The sequence below is a fragment of the Sarcophilus harrisii genome, chromosome 6, assembly GCF_902635505.1.
Source record: "Sarcophilus harrisii chromosome 6, mSarHar1.11, whole genome shotgun sequence".
NCBI classification, from domain to species: domain Eukaryota; kingdom Metazoa; phylum Chordata; class Mammalia; order Dasyuromorphia; family Dasyuridae; genus Sarcophilus; species Sarcophilus harrisii.
The window spans coordinates 253,102,416-253,122,760 of NC_045431.1; the positions used below are offsets into that span (position 1 = coordinate 253,102,416).

Here is a 20,345-nt window from a genome sequence, read left to right on the forward strand (position 1 = left end):
AACAGTGTTACTATCTGGATTATATCCCAAAAGAGATTATAAAGAAGGGAAAAGGATGTTGTGCGTGAATTTTTGACAGCCCTTTGTAGTGGCTAAAAACTGGAAACTGAATGGATGCCCATCGTTGGAAATTTGAATAAATTGTGGTTATTAAATTATGGAATATTACGTTCTGTGAAATGACCAAAGGATGATTTCGAAGGCCTGGAGAGACTTACAGAACGGTGTGGTGAAATAGCAGGACCAAGGAGATCATTATATACTTCAACAAAATACTATATGATGACCAGTTCTGATGGACCAGGCCATCCCTCAGCAAAGATCCACCCAAACTTTCCAATGGAGCAGTAATGAACTAACCACTGCAGGAAAAGAACTCTGGGAGATGACTAAACCATTAATTGAATTCCCAATCCCTATATTTAGAAACCTGCATTTTGATTTCCTTCACAAGCTAATTGTCAATACAAGAGTCTGATTCTTTTTGTACAGCAAAATAACGTTTTGGTCATGTATACTTATTGTGTATCTAATTTATATTTTAATATATTTAACATCTACTGGTCATCCTGCCATCTAGGGGAGGGGGTGGGGGGGGTAAGAGGTGAAAAATTGGAACAAGAGGTTTGGCAATTGTTAATGCTGTAAACTTACCCATGCATATATCCTGTAAATAAAAAGCTATTAAAAAAAAAAAAAAAAGAACTTGGCTAGTACTAACATTCTATATTCTATTTTTTTAGACTTTTTCTAGTTCTGCCATTCAAGATCTCTTCTACCACTCATGACTTTTTATGCAAATATTCAGAATTTAAAAATTATGCTTTAAAATTCCTTCCAGATTCAATAATATATGTCCCATATCTGTGAGTTCCTCTTAATTCTAGCATTTTTTCCCCCATAATAACTCATTGCATTACCCATTTTCCTATTATGGTTGTTTAGTGAATTATGAAAGAAGCTGAAGGTAAAAATAGTGTTTTTGGAATCAGAATACCTGCATTCATTTTTTAGTCATTCTGTATAGCTCTAATATTATATGACTATAATTTTCATTTAAAAGAAAAAATGCCTCTTCATTAAAATAATGTCATTATCATTGAACAAATCCCAACAAGGCAACTAGAAAAATCAAAAACACATGTACATCCTCAAGTATATACATTGATGTAGAAAAATATTGTTTCTTTGAAACCAATGAAATTAATTATTCTTAATTAATACATGACATTTTAAACACAGAGACATCCCTACCCGAACTCAGTTAAGAAGAGAAATAATGCTCAGTTATAAGAAGCAAAAACCCAGAAAGAGATATACAAAATGGAAATAAAATAATCTCCAAATAAACTTGCCTTAAGTACTCAATAACTAAACAACCTTACATATTAGGATATAAAGCAGGAAATTCTGACAGCTGGAAGTTTCCTGATATCTGCTTGCTTGCCTTGAATGAACAAAATACATATAAAATTGATTAAATTTTATAATTCCCATATCTGTCTTCTAATGCAGTGTGAATTGGAAAAAAAAGAAAATAATAGGGAAAAAACACATTGAAATTAGGATCACTGTACATGCGTTCTGGCCCATTCTGATTAGAATATAGCATCTTGTGTCTTGAGAATATAACCATACTCTAGAAAGGTGTGAATTAAGAACTCATTTTGTGGTTCAGAATATTATTTACCTCCTCTATAAAATGTCATCAATCATACATTTTTCTATAATTTTCACAGAATTTGATATTAATATATTATTAAGTTAGTGTTTTGCAAACTGCTTATGAAGTAGTTAATCACTATGTTTGCAGAGACATGCCATTAAAACTTCTCATTGCTTTATGAGCTTACCTTCTGCAGGAAGATTGTCATTAAATAGATTTCCATATATCGATTGCTCATAGTTAAAAGACAAATATCAACAATTCTGGATAAAAAAAATCTATCATTATTATGTGACAGGCTTAATATTTAACTTCTCTAACCTCAAAAATGAGAGACCGGAACCATGTTATCCTTGTAGTTTCCTCCATTTTCTAGCTCCATTTCATATTATTCTTGTATTTTATATCTTCATTCCTCTAATCTTCAGTTTCTTCCTCTTCAAGAAGAGAATAAAATGCATAACTTCTTCCTATGTATAGAGAATCAAATGAGATAATAGGCGAAGTTATTTCTATCCTAAGTTGAGAATATAACTATAATGGCAAAGAAAAGAAGATTTGGGGCAATGATGATATTGTTATTGATGATAATGGTGAAGAGGTGATGGCAATGATGATGTTCACATTGAATCGGTTATAAGTTTTACCTATATTAGGAGTTTTCCCACTCAATTTTTTCTTCTGTTTTCAGACAAAGCATTTGGGATTATTAAATGAGAATTTGTGTCTGTGTGTGTGTGTGTGTGTGTGTGTGTGTGTGTTTAGTGGTCAGGGATGTGTACATGTTTTGTAAGCTATAAAGAATCACATAAAATTGAAATAAATAGTGTTATTAAAAGACTAATGTTAATTTTCACTTTTAGAAGGAAAGCAAAAATTTTTAATGAACAGCTACAAATGCCTACTAACCCAAAAGTTTCAAACATTCGATTTCAATTGACTGAATTTTTACCAAAAATTTTAACAAAACACAAAATTAATCCCATTGCATTTAACTATTTCTCCCTTCTCTCCATGGAGGGAACAGTGACATGGTTTTTGATGACAATTACTGCTCATGAAATAGACATTGCACACATAATAGGAAAATCACACTCCAACACATACACACACCCACACATACATCCTAATACAATATTGCAGCTTTCAAATAGGGGAGAACAGAAATAAATATCAAAGTGAATAGGCTGTTAAAGGAAAATCAAAAGAAAGAGATTTCTCACCATGTATTTTGGGTTAGCTCTGTTCCTCATTCCCCCACCTCCTACCACAATCATCTATTTTTAGGTTTCTGTTTAACATATAAAATATTCCTGTCATATAAAGGGATTAGTCTAGATTAATGTGGGATGTGGGATGACTGGGATTTTTCAGGAAAACTGACAACTCAATAAATATAAATGGATAGACAAACAGATAACTAGAAGAAAGGATATAATGATAGATAAATTGATGAATAAAATATTTCACACACACACACACACACACACACACACACACACACACCCCTTTATAAAGCCTGACTTACTTCTTGCTGTTAATAAAGGATTACAGAATATCGGAACTGTAAGGATTTTAATAGCTGTCTGTGTTATCATGTAGATAAAAACCAAACAAACAACCAAAAACCTTTAATATTCTTGACAAATGGTAATAAAGCTCTTCAGGAAAACCTTCAGGAAAGGATAATCAACCACCACTTTTGGGAGACTTTTCCTTTTTCATCAGTTCTGTTTTTAACTGAACTCCTCTTTTTAATATGTTTTGTTCCCATTTATGACTTTTCTAATCTAGCAAAGTGGGTCTAATTCATTTTCTCCTTCAAATATTTAAAGCACTTTATTTCAGTAATCATGATTTTATTTCTTCCTCCCTCTTTCCCTCCCCACACACCCATTTTATCTCTTCAAGAAAATTACATAAGTTACTGTATCAGGAAACTTACTACTGTTGAATGATGAATCCAAGAGATTTCAGCGTGATGTTCCAATTATTATTCCCTTACATGCAGGCCTCCTTGTTAAACAAGGTAAGGTGATCTCATAATTATAACTATCTGCAGCTCAGAGATTAAAAATTATCACTAGTTAAATCATATTTCCTGGCCAGTAAGTTTTAAATACAATAAATAGTTGGCAATGTATAATCAGCCTGGGATCTTGCTGTTATATCTGTATCATTAGCTAAAAACAATTTCACTGCCTTACAATACTGACTCGTAAAGTTTAGCAGTAAACAAGTCTAATTTTACCCTCTGATCAACAACATTCTTTAAACTCTTAATTCAATTAGTGTTCTTAGATTAAATTCAGGTGTCTATAAACTAGAAATGGACAGATCAAGACTGGTATAAATTACAAAGAAACAGCCTATGCTCCAAAAAAGAATGGGAGAATTCCAGCCCCTGTGCACACAGTTTCTGAAAAACCAAGAACAATTAATTATTTCCTCAGCACTAGAAAGGTGGCTGAAGATTAATACCAACCTTTATAGTATATCTTTGTAATTTGAAAACAAAGAGGGAACATTTCTATATTGCAAATTAAAATAAATATATTTTAAACTCCCTGAAGCATCAGTTTAAAAAAATGAAAAGAACATTTTAGCAGATTCTAAAATGTGAGGAGAAGTATTTATAAGTCTTTGGGAATCTGAAAAGTAGAGCTGCCAAAAGAAGTTTAGAATTTTTTTTTCAATTAAACAATACTAATCCAACTTTGCTCCCTCCAGAGCATGTGGACACTTACCTGCTGGTCTCATGTGGTATAGTGGAAAATGTACTTCATTTAGAAACAATTCACTATTTTTCAGATCCTGATTGGCAACTGTAATTTTCAATCAGATTTTCCTAGGTTAGTGTCATGAGACTCAAAACAGAAAGTGTACCTGTCTATGTGCATAACTGTCTTTGCCTACCATTTGTAAGAATGAATGGAGAAAGAGAAATGGGGGTGAGAGAAAAAGGAGGGATAAGAGAGAGAGATTGAGGAGGGAAGGGGGAAGGAGGGAGAGAGAGAGAGAGAGGCAGAGATATAGACAGCAATAGAGACACACATAAGGAAATAGAGATGGAGAGACATAGACAGAAATAGACAGAAGCAGACAAACAGACAGAGATAGTGACAGAGAGGAGCACATAATGACAGTGAGACACAGAGACAGAGAGAGACTCGAATATGCAAAGAGACATACAAGGAAAAAACAAAAACAGAAAGAGAGATACAAAGAGAGGAAAATAAGAATTGGTCTGAGAAGAGAAAGGAATATCAATTATCTAGAAGTCCAATTGTTTGGGACTGCTTCTTTCTTCACTAACTTACTCACCTCTCCACTCTTTAAAAAGCTAAAATTTTATTGTTATATCAAGCCCTTCTTAAAACTTATCTATTCAATTTTCAGGTGAAGAAATTAAAACTATTTCTAGTCATATGAAAAGGTGCTCTAAATCACTATTAATCAGAGAAATGGAAATTAAGACAACTTTGAGGTTCCACTACCTACCTCTCAGATTCTCTAAGGTGGCAGGAAAAGTTAATGATGGATGTTGGAGGTGATGTGAGAAAACTGGGCCATTAATACATTGTTGGTAAAGTTGTGAACTGATCCAAACATTTTGGAGTGCAATAGAACTATGCCTAAAGGGCTATCAAACTGTGTATTACCTTTGATCCAGTAATATTTCTAATGGACTTATATCCCAAAGAGATCTTAAAGGAGGGAAAGGGACCCACATTTGCAAAAATGTTTGTGGCAGCCATTTTTGTAGTGGTAAGAAACTAGAAACAATGGGTACCCATAAGTTGGAGAATGGCTAAATAAATTATTGTTTATGAATGTTATGGAATGTTACTGTTCAATAAGAAACAATCAGCAGGATGATTTGAGAGAGGCCTGGAGAGACATGAACTGATACTAAGTGAGATGAGCAGAAGCAGGAGATCATCGTACACAGCCACAAAAAGATTATATGATGATCAATTCTGATGGATGTGACTCTTTTCAACAATGAAATGATACAGGCCAGATCCAATGATTTTGTGATGAGGAGAGGCATCTACACCCAGAGAGTAGTGTGCAGGAACTGAGTCAGTTCACAACATAGTATTTTCACTCTTTGTTGTTGTTTCCTTGCATTTTGTTTTCTTTCTCATTTTTTTTTCTTTTAGATTTGATTTTCTTGTGCAGCAAGATAATTGTATAAATATGTTTGCCTATTTTGGATTTAACATATATTTTTTACCATGTTTAACATATATTGGATTACTTGCCATGTAGGGAAGGAAGCAGGGGATGGTGGGGAAAAAATTGAAACATGAGGTTTTCCAAAGGTTAATGTTGAAAAATTATCCATGCATATCTTTTGAAAATTAAAAAGCTTTAATAAAAAAAGTTTTCTGTTCAAACACTAATTGCTAATATCTTAATCATACCTTATTTCAGGATGGTTGTGTTAAAAACCTTTTTTTGTTTTGGTGGTGTATTACAATCTTAGGAAACATTCATCAGAAGATTGGTGCAAAGTCCTCTTCACTTGTGGCTCCTATATCACGGTTGTGGTTTTATTCTTTGTCTTCTATATTTCCACCTATATTTAACCTACCAGTGGCAGAAAAATGATAAGGAATTTTCCATATTTTCTACTATGATTGAAGCCATGCTGAACCCTCTCATATACACACTGAGAAATACAGAAACAAAGAATGCCATGCAGAGCATTTGGTCAAACAAAATGTCATTGATATCTAAATAAAAACATAATCTTTAATTTTACCCCTCCCCCCTTTATGTCCTTGGTGAACTAATGGGTATTTTTGTCACAGAATATACATTAGTGAATAATCTTTTAAACGAATATTCAAGTCCAGGGTGAAAACCAGATCTTCATTCTTATCACAGCTCAGCATTACTGCTAATGTTTAGCACCAGGCATTGTACCCCTTAGTCACTTCATAAATAGTATAGTAATGATGAAGAGAAAGAATAATCTAACTTTTTTTCTCTCTTATATGTCTTCATCACAAATCCAAAATATTTTTCTCTTCTAAGAATGGAAAGAAGTAAGCTGTGAGATAGGGCCAGGTTCTGTCTTAACTATGAAGTAATCAAAGTTTTTTCTTTAATAATCAAATATTTCAGTCAAATCCACCAGTGTTTAACAAGCACATACTCTATGTCAGGCACTGTGCAAGGCATTTGTGTTACAAGCATAAATACAAAGAAAGACAATCCTTTCCCTCAAGGGTCTTACATTCTAATGATGAAAGACAATATATAAAAGAGTACAGTTTAGGAAGAGAGAAGGTAGGAGAGAATTATTATTTGTGGCTAATGTTTTCCTGATATTGAACAGTCCTGCATTTCTAGTATAAATCCCACATGATCATAGTGTATTATCCTGCTGATAAGTTACTGTAATCTTGAGAACTGTATCTGCTATTGGGGCAGACCAAAGGGGGCATTGCATGGGATGGTGCAGTTCTGAATGAACTCTGATGTGATGACATAAAAGAAAAAGGGATTAAAGGGTGGGAAAATGTCTCTACTGGGAAAAAAAATAGGAAAAGGGAGTTATAATGGAAAAAATTAGTTCCCATGAAGAGGTACAAAAAACTTATTACAATAGAGAGAAAGAAGATAGGGAATGAACATTTTCTGAATCTTGATCTCATCAGTTTTGGCTCTAGATGGAATAACTTAATCATTCAATAGGGTAGAGAAATTCAATAGTACTATTTGAACTTTTGTTAGAGAGGAGATATACCATGAGCATACACACACACACACACACACACACACACACCAGAAAAATTAAAAATATAAATATTTGTCAATGTTGTAATTTGATACAATCTTATTCATAAGTTTCATGATAATAATCTGGAAAATAATTGAAAAGGGGGAAAAGTTTGAGGGAAGAATAAAAAATGTGCTCTAAATTTAAGACTATTATTTCTAATAAAGGAAATTGAGAAAACCATACACAGAAACAAAAAGATTGAATCTTGGGTGAGAGATTAGGACTAATGATACAGATTTATGAGTGGTCAATGGAGACTTGTTGAAAATGATGAGACTGAATAATTTCCATGGTGTCTTTAATATGGGAAAAAAATTCAGAGACAAGAAATGGACCTGGGATATATAAATAATAAATGAGTAAAAAGAAAATAGGAAAGGAAAGGAAATAAAAATCAGAAACACAGATAAATAATAAAAATACTCTAAAAGAAGTAATGAAAATGAAGAAGAATTATGGTAGTCATTGAGGTTCCAATAGATTCAATTTCATATTACTAGATAAAAATAATTCATTCTTTGTAAACCAGATAGTTATTATTTTGATAAATTGAGAAGACATTTCATTGTTTTAGTCAATTCTATGAAATTTATTTTCTATTTCATCTTATAGTTATTATAAATTTAGGGAATCAACTACAATCATATATAGATAATGTGGGGTGATATCTCTATTTTCTACCTCCTATTGGTGAATTTGTCTTCTTTAGTCACATCTAAAGTCTTAGGGGAATCAATTCTAAATATATTAGGTGTATTCTGGTATTTCATTATTAGTTACTAAATTATAAATATTTCTCATTGATCATTCATTTTTTCTAATTAACATCCCAATGAATTAAATATCATTTATTAAAGTAAAAGTAGGTGATTATAGCATTTGATTATTATCTTTTTGCAGTAATCCCTCAAATTTAAATTATTAAAAAAACTGATAAATACAAATTTTAGATGATTTTATGAAAAAAATTAGGGCATTGGATAATTTGATTTAAAAAATGAAAACCAAATTATCAAAAATTAAAAGTATTAAGAATCAAAGGTGTTTCATTCGTCAAATTTAACTCAAAAATTAATGTTTTCATGTTAATAGTTCTGTAAATTGCTGACACAATTCTAGAAATACTTTGAGTAGTGCCTTTTATTACTATTTTTTACTATAAATTCACGGTTACAAAACAAGCATGTAGGCACAAAATGGTATCAGTCAATCAATCAATGAATATTTACTTTTGGTAGCAAGAATTCTTTATGTACAGGCAATTTACTTAACTCTGAGGATAGCAAAAGAGACAAAGGATAGTCTCTCAATAAGCTCACACTTATTACAAAGGATATTTTTATATTACTCTGAAAATAAGACACTTTCTTATTAAAACATTTCATTTTCAAAACATATGCATGGATAATTTTTCAGCATTGATCCTTGCAAAACCTTGTGTTCCCTGTGATTTATCAGATATTAAATTGCTATAGGCCTTGATAATTGTATCATGTGTAACTAATCTATTTCACTATTGCATCACTCTATTTCTTAGCCAGTACCAAATGATGACTGCTGCTTTATAATATAGTATTTGGTTTAGTACTGCTAAGCCAACATCCTTTGTATTTTTTTTTTCATTAATTCCCTTGATATTCTTGACCTTTTGTTCTTCCAGAGAAATTTTGTTATTATTTGTTCTAGTTCTATAAAATAATGCTTTGGTAGTTTGATTGGTATCTCACAAGTAGACCAATTTAGATAGAATTATCATTTTTATTACATTAGCTCTGACTAGCCAGGAAAAAATGATATTTTTCCAATTGTTTAGATGTGAATTTCTTTGTGTGAGAAGTGTTTTGTAATTGTGTTCATGTAGTTCTTGGGTTTGTCTTGGCAGTAGAACCTCAAGTATTTTATTTCGTCTACAGTAATTTTAAATGGAATTTCTCATTTGCTGATGGGCTTTCTCAGTAATATCAAGAACTGCTGATGATTTGTGTGGATTTATTTTATATCCTGAAACTTTGTTAAAGCTAAAAATTGTTTCCAGTAGGTTTTTGGATGATTTCTTAGGGTTCTCTAAGTATATCATCATATAATCTGTAAAGGGTGATAGTTTTATTTCCTTATTACCTATTTTAATTTCTTTAATTTCTTTTTATTTCTCATTGCTAAAGCCAATATTTCTAGTACAATGTTCAATAAAATTGGTAATATGTACCTTTGTTTCATCCTTGATCTTACTGGCACTGTATCCAGCTTCTCTCCATTACAAATAATGCTTGCTGCAAATTTTAGATGGATACTGCTTATTATTTTAAGGGAAGCTTTCTTTATCCCTAGGCTCTCTAATGTTTTTAGTAGGACTAGGGGCCATATTTTATGAAAAGCTTTTTTCTTCATGTATTGAGATTATCCTATGACTTCTGTTAGTTTTGTTATTGATATGTTGATTATGAAAACATTCTTCCTGATATTGAATCAGCTCTGCATTCTTAGTTTAAATCCTACTTGGTCATAATATATTATCCTGCTGATAATTTGCTATAATCTCTTTGCTAACATTTATTTAAAATTTTTTGCATCAAAGTTCATTAGGAAGATTGGTTTATAAATTTTCTTTCTCTGTTTTGGCCCTTCCTTGTTTAAGTATCAATGCTATGTTTGTGCCATAGAAGGAATTTGGCAGTACTCCTTCTTTAGCTGTTTTTGCAAATAGTTTATATGGACCATTTTTTAAAAGATGAATCTCAGCCATAATTTGGTTTAAGTGGTAAGTATTTTTAACCACATAAATTAGATAACTCTTTTAAGTCAGTATTCAAAATTTGACCTTAAGAAAGCTAATAAAAATAGAAAAATTTCCTAAACAACTGATATAGAAGGGTAAAAAGTGCCTAGTATCCTTAAAAAAATTCAACAGTTAAAGAAATATTTTATCAAATTGAAGAGAACATAAAAAATCCAATGTCAACTTAAAAAAAAGATAAATCTATGAAAAATAAGAAACTTGATATTTCTTGCAAAAAAACTAATTTTGATAACACTAAATTTGATTCTTAAATTTACATTGTGTGTATGTAAGTATGTGAGAGTGTGAGTGTGTACATGTGTGTGTGTAAAAGAGAGAGAGAGAAAGAGAGAGAGAGAGAGAGAGAGAGACGGAGAAAGGGAGGGAGGGAGGGAGGGAGAGGAGACTGACAGACAAGTAGGCAGGCAGGCAGAGAAAACAAGACAGAGACAGAGAGGCTATTGGGGTTCAGTAACTTGCCCAGTGTCACACAGCTAATAAGTGTCAAGTGTCTGACTCCTCTTCACATCAGGAGAACATGAGTTCTCCTGATTCTGGGGACAGTATTCTATCCATTGCACCATTTATCTTCCCCTATTTCTTTTCTTTGTTATTTTAAAACATGAAATACTTTGAATAACAAAAATTCTCATTAATTTTTAAGTGAAAATGAATTAACACACTCTATCCTATGATTAGAGTTAAAAGCTTTGAAGAATTATGGTATTGATTGAGAGAAAAGAATTTATAATTTTTTAAAATTAGTTATGAAATATTGTTTTTTTGGTCTCTGTTTCTGCCTCTGTCTCTGTCTCTGCTTCTGTTTCTGTCTCTGTTTTTGTGTGGAGAGAAACAAATCTCTATGTTAAGAAAAATTGAGGTATAAAATTTTGTTTTTCTGTCTCTGTCACTCTGTCTCTGTCTCTGTCACTCTGTCTCTAAGTGTCTCTGTCTTTGTCTCTGTCTCTGTCTCTCTCTCTCTCTCTCTCTCTCTCTATATATATATATATATATATATATATATATATACATATATTGCATTCATTTATATATTTCTGAGTTGAAAAAGTATATATTCAGAAAAATTAAAAACAAATTTTATGTCTGATATATATTCTTGTTTCCTGGTCAAAGGTAATGAGAGAGTTTTGTATTCTATTCCCTGATAGTCAATAATAGCCTTTACACTGACATGACTTAAAAAATAATTTTAATTTACCTGTTTTAAATGTATTATTAAATATGTGAAAATACATATATTATGTCATCTCATATATTTCATAATTATTTAAATATTATTTTAAAAATTTTCTATATATTTTAACATTATTCTGAGGCTGTTATATTTGGTTGTTAAATGACAGAAACATTAACAGAAACGAAAATGTTAACAGTCTCTATAATAGGATTCTAAATCCAAAAGGTGAATGGGCCATGAGATTAAGTAGTCCAAGTCTGTAAGTCACTATATAAAGTACTTGAGATCCAGAGAAGTTAAAATCAAAGTGGTTGGTGTTAAGGATCAGCACCTTAGTTCTCAGAGGTTACATGGTTCCAAGTTCAATGTTCTTTTCATAATGCCAGATGACTAATCTGAGCATGAACGTGGCTGAAGAGCCTGAAAAATATTTTTGGATCTATATGAATGTCTGTCAAAATAAACTCCCCTCACGGTTCTGTTTTTGAGCTATTTATTAGCTCAGAAAGTTTATCATTTTTTTCAGTCATTTTTGTTACATCTGACTGTGACAGTATTTGAGCTTTTCTTGGAAAAGACACTTAAGTAGTTGGTCATTTCCTTTTCTGGCTCATATTACAGGTGAAGAAACTGAGGCAAATAGTATGTAGTGATTTCCTCAGGATCACATAGCTACTTGGAGGCTGAATTAAGTCTTCCTGGTAGCAGGCCTAGCATCCTATTTCTCCACATGACTGCTCTCATGTCCTCAAATGATCTGAACATATAAATTCAGAAAGACAACTTTCAGTTAAACTTCTCCTTCACTGATACTTTCCCAACTAATCTCTTGAGAGCCTCAAGGCATTTCTGGATGGCCACTATCTGAAATTCAAGTGACAAATTCAGCATAGAATATTCAGTATCTACAGGTATAAGGGAAGATGTCTTCAGATATTCCACCATTGATTTATTTAGAATCTATTATTTATTATACTATTGATTAGTTACTAATCCCAGAGTCTGGGAATGAAGAGTTCATTTTATATTTATTTTGGAACCTATTAAATCCCTTACTCACCTACATAGACCAATTGAGAAAATATAACTTTTACTTGGTTTACATAAAGAATCATTTCAGAATTCTATGTATATACATTAGCATTTATATAAACATTTGTGTATGTTTATGTGTATACAGATTATAGGCACATAAATAGCATGTATGTTTATTCATGATTTCATGGTTTTTTATGGAAATAAAATACTTGTTAGAAAGAGACATACTAAGCATGATATTACAAATAAGAAAATTGAGATGGAATAAACATTTACAAGACATATGACTTGAGAAAAGATATAGACAACACAAAATCTTGACATTGATAATTTACACAGCTCACTAGATACTATTTTTGTAATTTTTCCATCACTACTTATGCCCATCATCCCACTACATTCCAATATTCATATGTGGCAAAGAAATACCTTTCATAGAACACTTTCAACCTAAAATTACATTTGAATAATCAACATCTTTTGCATGATAAATTAATGCAATTGATTTAGATTCCCTTTTCCCAAAATCTTTTGACACCATACCTTTCTCATGGCATTTTTCATTTCAGTATTTCTCAGAGTATAGATTAAGGGGTTGAACATTGGAGCAATGATGGTATAAAATAGAGCAAACATTTTATCCTCTGGATAAGTGGTGGGGGGTCGAAGGTAGGAAAAAATTGCAGGTACAAAAAACAAAACGACAACTGTAAAATGGGACCCACAGGTGGAGAGAGCTTTCCGCCGACCTTCAGCTGAATGTGTGCGTAGAGTCCATAAGATAATGGCATAAGAAACAAATAAGATCACAAAGATTGCCAAGACTATTATCCCTGAATTGATTACAACAAGAACACCAGACATGTAAGTGTCTGTACAGGCAATTTCCAGTAAGGGGAAAACATCACAGAAATAATGATCAATTTCATTGGGGCCACAGAAGGGTAATTTGAGAGCCATGGATAATTGAGGAAAGGAGTGAGCAGCCCCTCCAGCCCAAGCAGCGAACACAAGAAGGTTGCATTTCTTTCTGTTCATGATGACTATGTAGTGGAGAGGTTTACAGATGGCAACATAGCGGTCTAAGGCCATTGCAGTCAGGATGAAGACCTCAATACTGCCAAAAAAATGCATACTGAAGACTTGGAACATACAATAATCATAGGAGATAGTTTTTCTCTTGGTTAATAAATTCTGAATTAGTTTTGGTGTAACAGTGGAAGTATAGTAGATGTCCATAGAAGACAAGTGACTGAGAAAATAGTACATTGGCTGGTGGAAAAGATGACTAAAATGGATGGAGATGAGAATGACAAGGTTTCCTGTGAGGAGACTGATGTAACAGAAGAAGAAGAAGATAAAACAAAATATCTGTGTGTTTGGGTCATCAGATAGTCCAAAGAGAATGAATTCTGTGACATTGCCCTTAATCTCCATCTTGTTTTTGGAATTTTATATTCAGGATTAAGTTTTATCTGAAATTAGAAGAAAAAAAAATGTTAACGTAAGCATATTATCGAAAATACCTTATACTTCTTAGGGTTATTATTGTTTTCATTATTTTTAAAAACTAAGTATCATGAATGTCCAGATTGTGGAACTAGATAGAAAATATGTTCTGAGATCAGATTAGAAGTATGACTAACCTTAATCATAACTGCTTACCCTGGAGAAGAGAACTTTGTCATGTTATGATACTGTCTTCAACTATTGGCAGATTATCATGTGAAAGAGAAATCATACACATACATCATATATACACACATAGACATGAAATTACACAATATGTATTCATATACAGGTATATATGCAGGCATGTACATTTATGTGTATATATATATATATATATATATAGTCATAATACATATGTGTATATTGACAAAGAGTTTAAGCTGAATGATTTTTAAACATTTTTTCCTTAAAATTTTATCTGTCCAAAATTCAGATTGTCTGCCTAGTGGCAATATCGATTCCTTCTCCCAACAATATTTCAGATGAATTATTGATATTTATGTGCAGTGTGAGTTTATAATGAGGCTCTTGTTTAAGCATGCTTGAATGAACTCAAAAGAGATATCATATCTAACTCAGTTTCTGTTAATTGAGTCTTAAACAGATTACTAAATATTTAAATATGATTTTTAGAAATAATTTGATTTTAAATTTTGTGGTAGTTAATTATTTTTATGATTAATTTAATAACAATTTGCATTATTAATCCCTTCAAATTAAGTGATGTTTTTATTGCACAAATATCTACATGTCCCAGGTTTCTATTTCCCCAGAAAACTGATCTAATCATTTTTCCTGTTAATTGTAAAATAAGAACATTGTCTAACTAAATTAAAAAAATAAACATTCTTACAGTTCCAAGCATATTCCAAACATCAATTTGTCCATTTATATATTGTTGTACCTTTTTGTGAAAATTTTCCTGAGTACTGAAGTGTAAAAATTAAACTATAAAGGAAAAAAAATACACAGACATTGGCAAACGTAATCTAGATATGTTTGAAAACTGTCACCACATTCTCTAACTGACTATGATACTGCACTCATTTTATATAGAGTAAAGACAAAATATAGAAGCCTACTGTACTGTCAAAAATCATCCCCAGATCTGCTTCTAGATTTTTGTGATATTTGTAATCTCTGAATTTGAAGAGCCCTCAGGGGGTATATTTTTGTTAGTGTTATTCAATTTTTTCAGTGTGTTTGAATCTTGATGACATTTTCATGATACATACATATTTTTCAACATTTTTGAGTAGTTCATAGGCTTTTATATACTGTTCTTAAAAGCACATGATAGAAACAAAAACATTAGCAAACCCTGCAATACAATGTTAGAACCAAAAGATGAATGGGCCATGAGATTACATAATCCAAGCCTATAATTTACCATATGAAATATATAGGACTCAGAAAAGTTAAAGCCATAGTAATTGGTATTAAGTATCAGTGCCTGAATTTTAAGAGGCGACATAGCTCTAAGTTCAGTGCTCAAGCTCTCCATAAGGTGGAGATTTCACAGTTGTATGGCTAGGGCTTTGTTTGTTTGTTTGTTTGTTTTTTTGATACCTGCAATTTTTCCCTACCTTAGTCTATATTCTAAAACAAACTCACACAATCACAAACACACACACACACACACACACACACACCACACACACACACACGAACAAACATTTTTGGATACCCATAAATATAAATATATACATACCTACATAACCCTAAAAATGAACAGCATTTACAGGAATATGCTTGCACTAATATAACATTTCGTTTAATTTAAGATAAAAACAGTCATCTTGCACATAGGATAATAATAGGATTATTATCTAATAGGATAATAACACACCAACACATACACACATAAACATACACACATACAACAATACAACACAGTAGCCTTCAAATATGGGAAATAGATACATATCAATAAGCAGTTCAAGGAAAACCAAAAGAAAGAGATTCCTCACAATGTGTTTTGGATTAACTCTATTCCTCACTTCCCCATCTCCTACCATAGTCATCTATCTCTACATCTTCTGTTTAATATAGTATAATATATATATATATATTAATAATATATATATTATTAATATAATATATATATTATATAATATATAATATATAGTATAATATAATATAATATAATTATAATTACAAAATATCAAATAAGGATTAGTCTAGAGCCCCAAAAATCCACATTTCAGATGACTGGGATTTTTCAGAAAAATAGAGCTAGATAAATAAAAATGGAGAGACAGACAAATAGAAGACATAATGTAATGATGGATACATTGATAAACAATATATTTGATGCACACACTTTATAAAGCTTGATGTTGTTTCCTGTTAATAAAAGATTACAGAATATTAGAATTGCAAAGATCTTAATAGCTTTGTATTTTATCATCTAGATAAAACTAATCCACCAACCAAAGAGTATTCATATTCTTGAGATATAGTCCTACAGCTCTTGCTGGAAAACCTTCAGGAAAAACCAACCACCACTTTGGGAATCCATGAAATGTTTAGACTTTTCCTGTTTTTTATCAAGTCTGTCTTGCCTGAATTCCACCTCTTTTACCATTTTTTCTCCTATTTATGACTTTTGTAATAAAGCAAAGTGAGTCTACAATTTTTTCTTCTTCAAATTTTTCAAGTGCTTGATTTTAATAATCAAGATTCCATTTCTTCCTCCCTCTCCCTTCCCCCACATTTTATCTCTTCCAGAAAATCACATAAGGTAATATTTTCAGAAACTTACTGTTATTGAATGAAGAATTCAAGGGATTTCAGGATGTTTTTTTCCCAATGAGTCCTTTATGTCCAGCCCTCCTTGATAAAAAAATGCTAAGTTGTACTCATAATTATAACTTTTTATACTGCAGAGATTATAAATTATCAATGGTTAAACCATATTTCCCGACCAGTAACTTTAAAATACAATAAATAATTGGTAATATATAATTAGCCTGGAATCTAGCTATTATATCTGTACACCAACACCCTTAGTTAAATTAAATTTTACTGCCCTACAATACTGATTGGTAAAGTTTAGTACTAGCCAAGTCTGATCTTACCCAGTGGTCAAATATATTCTTCAGACTTTTAATTCAGTAAGAGTTCTTAGATTAAATGCAAGTGTGTATAAACTAGAAATGGACAGTTCAAGACTGCTATAAATCACAAAAAAAAGCCTTTGCTGCCTATAAGAATGAGAGAATTTCAGCCCCTGTCCACACAATTTCTGAAAAACTGAGAACAATTAATTATTTCCCACGCACTGGAAAAGAGTGTGAAGATAGACATAAATCTTTATATCATATTTTTAAATTCAGAAATAAAGGGGGAGCATTTCTATATTGTAAAGTAAAATAAATATAATTTTCAACTCTCTAAAGCATCAATTTGAAAAAAAAATAAAAATAAAATCTAAACATATAAAAAAATGTGAGGATAAGTATTTATAAGTCCTTAGGAGTCTGAATATCTGATGCTCCCAAAAGCAGTTTAGAATTTTTTTTTTCAATTAAACAGTATTAATCAACTTTACTCCCTCCAGGTTATGTGGGCACTTACTTTCTATTCTCATGTGACATAGTAGAAAGTGTACTTCATTTAGAAACACATAATAAATTCACAGTTTTTCAGATCCTGATTGCCAACTGTAGTTTTCTTTTTTTATTATTATTATAGCTTTTTATTTACAAGTTATATGCATGGGTAATTTTTCAGCTTTGACAATTGCAAAACCTTTTCTTCCAATTTTTCCCCTCTTTTCCCCCACCCTCGCCCACAGATGGCAGGTTGACCAATACATGTTAAATATGTTAAAATATAAGTTAAATACAATATATGTATACATGTCCATACACCAACTGTAGTTTTCAATGAGATCTTCCTGGGTTAACATGAGAGCTATAACAGCAAGTATATCTGTCAATGTGCATAATTACTTTTGGCTACAATTTATAAGAATGAAGGAAGAGAGACATGAATGAGAAAGAGAGAAGGGGGAAAGAGAAAGACAGAAAGAGAGAGAGAGAGACAGAGACACAGAGACAGAGAGACAGGATAGAGACACATAGAGAGAGAAACAGAGAAAGATACATAGAGACAGACAGTGAGACAGAGAAATGGAGAGACAGAGAGATGGAAAGACAAAGAAAGACAGAGAAAAGCAAATATAGAGAGACACAGAATGAGACACACAGAAAGAGAGATAAACTTGCATAAACACAGAGACACAAAGAGAAAGAGGAAAAGAAAGAGATATACAGAGAAAGAAGCATAAGAGTTGGTCTAGGAATAACAATTTTCTAGAGGTCCAGTTGTTTGAGACTGTTTATCACAGTTACCATGGAAAAGAATCCAATAATATTGAGAGCCACCATCAACATGGATGGGAATCATTTTGTTTTATTGAGGTTTTATCTGTCCCTGTCAAGCATATGTCACATATACACTGAGAGATGCAGAAATGAAGAATGTCATGGAGAAAATGCAAACAAACAAATGTCATTATTATCTAAATAAAAAGATGGGCTGTAATTTCTTTGTTCCCCCTTTGTGTCCTTGGTGAAAACAATGGGCATTATGTCACCAAATATTCTTTAATGAATAATCTTTTTTTAAAACAATAATCAAATTCATTGTGAAAACCAAGGATACATTCTTATAAAAAATCTCCATAATTCGTGGTGATTGGCCTGCAGCATTGTACAATTTAGTCACTTCATACATAATATATTCAGTAAGGATGAACAGAAAAAATAATTTCCCCATTTTCTCTTCCTTATATGAGTTTTCATCTTAAATCCAATTTTTTTTTTTTTATCTTATATGAAGGCAAAGTAAGCTGTGAGATAGGCCCAGGTTCTACATGAACTCTGAAGAAATCAAAGTTTTTCTTTGATAATGAAACACTTCAGGCAAATCCAACAAACATGTGCTCTGTGTCAGGGAATGTGCTATAGGTTATAGCCCTTGAGTTATAGGTAAAAGTAAGTAAAAAGTAAGACAATCCTTGACTTCAAGGAGCTTACATTCTAATAATGAAAGACAATATATAAAAAAAAATAAAGACAACTTGGGAAGAAAGAAGATAGGAAAGAACTATATTAGTAGTAATAGTTTTCCTGATATTGAACCAGCATTGAATTACTAGTATAAATCCCACTTGGTTATTTATATTATCCTGCTGATAAGTTGCTATCATCTCTTTGCTAATATTTTATTTGAAATTTCCGTACCAATATCCATTAGGGAGATTGGTCTAAGTTTCTTGTTCTCTTTTGACTCTTCATGATTAAAATATCAGTATCCTATTTGTGTTATAGAAGGAATTTGGTAATACTCTTTTGTCTATTTTTTTCTAAATAATTCACATAGTTTTGGAATTAATTGTTATTCAAATGTTTGGTAAAATTCCCTTGTGAATCCATTGGATCATGGAGGTTTTATCATAGGGAGTTCATTAATGGCTTGTTTAATTTCTTTTTCTAAAATAAGATTACTTAAGTAATTTATTTCCTCTTCTCTTAGTATGGGCAATTAAAATTTTTGTAAATATCCATCCATTTTGGTTAGATTGTTGGATTTGCTACCATATAATTGGACAAAATATATCCTAATTATTGCTTTAATTTCTTTTACATTGGTGGTAAATTTACCCTTTTCATTTTTGATTCTGGCAATTAGATTTCTTTCCTTTTTCTAATCAAAGTAGCCCAGAAATTATTTATGTTATTATTTTTTTTATAAAACCAACTCTTTGTTTTATTAATCATTTCAATAGTTTTCTTAGTCACAATTACATTAATCTTCCTCATAGTTTCAGAATTTCCAATTTGGTATTTAATTGAGGGTTTTTAATTTGTTCTTTTTTCTAGTCTTTTAAGTTGCATGCTCAATTCAGTGATCTCCTCTTTCTCTATTTTATTTATGTAGCTATTTAGAGATATGAAACTTCCCCCATGAACTGCTTTTACTGCATCTCAAAAGTTTTGGTATTGTCTCATTATTGTCATTCTCTTGGAAGAAATTATGGATTGTTTCTGTGTTTTGTTGTTTGACCCATTCATTTTTTAGAATTATATTATTTAATTTCCAATTTATTTTTAGTTTATCTTTCAATGTCTCTTTATTAAATATATTTTTTACTGCATTGTGGTCTAAAAAGAAAGGATTTACTGTTTCTGCCTTTCTACAATTGTGAGGTTTTTAATGCCCTAATAGATGGTTAATTGTGTTCAGGTGCCATGTACTGTCAAGAAAAAAATATATTCCTTTCTATGCCCATTCAATTTTCTCCAGATATCTCCATATCTAGGTTTTCTAAACTCTATTAACCTCCCTA

The 20,345-nt window shown here is 31.4% G+C and overlaps 1 protein-coding gene across 1 annotated transcript; it reads right to left on the minus strand.

Annotated features, from left to right (window-relative positions):
• Positions 1–12,967: 12,967 nt before the first annotated feature.
• LOC100930030 (olfactory receptor 4P4-like) lies at positions 12,968–13,912 on the minus strand. The gene has a single exon (XM_003773799.2). The coding sequence runs from the start codon at positions 13,910–13,912 to the stop codon at positions 12,968–12,970; it is 945 nt and encodes a 314-aa protein (XP_003773847.2).
• Positions 13,913–20,345: the final 6,433 nt, after the last annotated feature.

What these genes read in the sequence shown, in the direction of transcription:
- LOC100930030 (XM_003773799.2), bottom strand. Translation starts at nt 13,912, where the DNA reads ATGGAGATTAAGGGCAATGTCACAGAATTCATTCTCTTTGGACTATCT.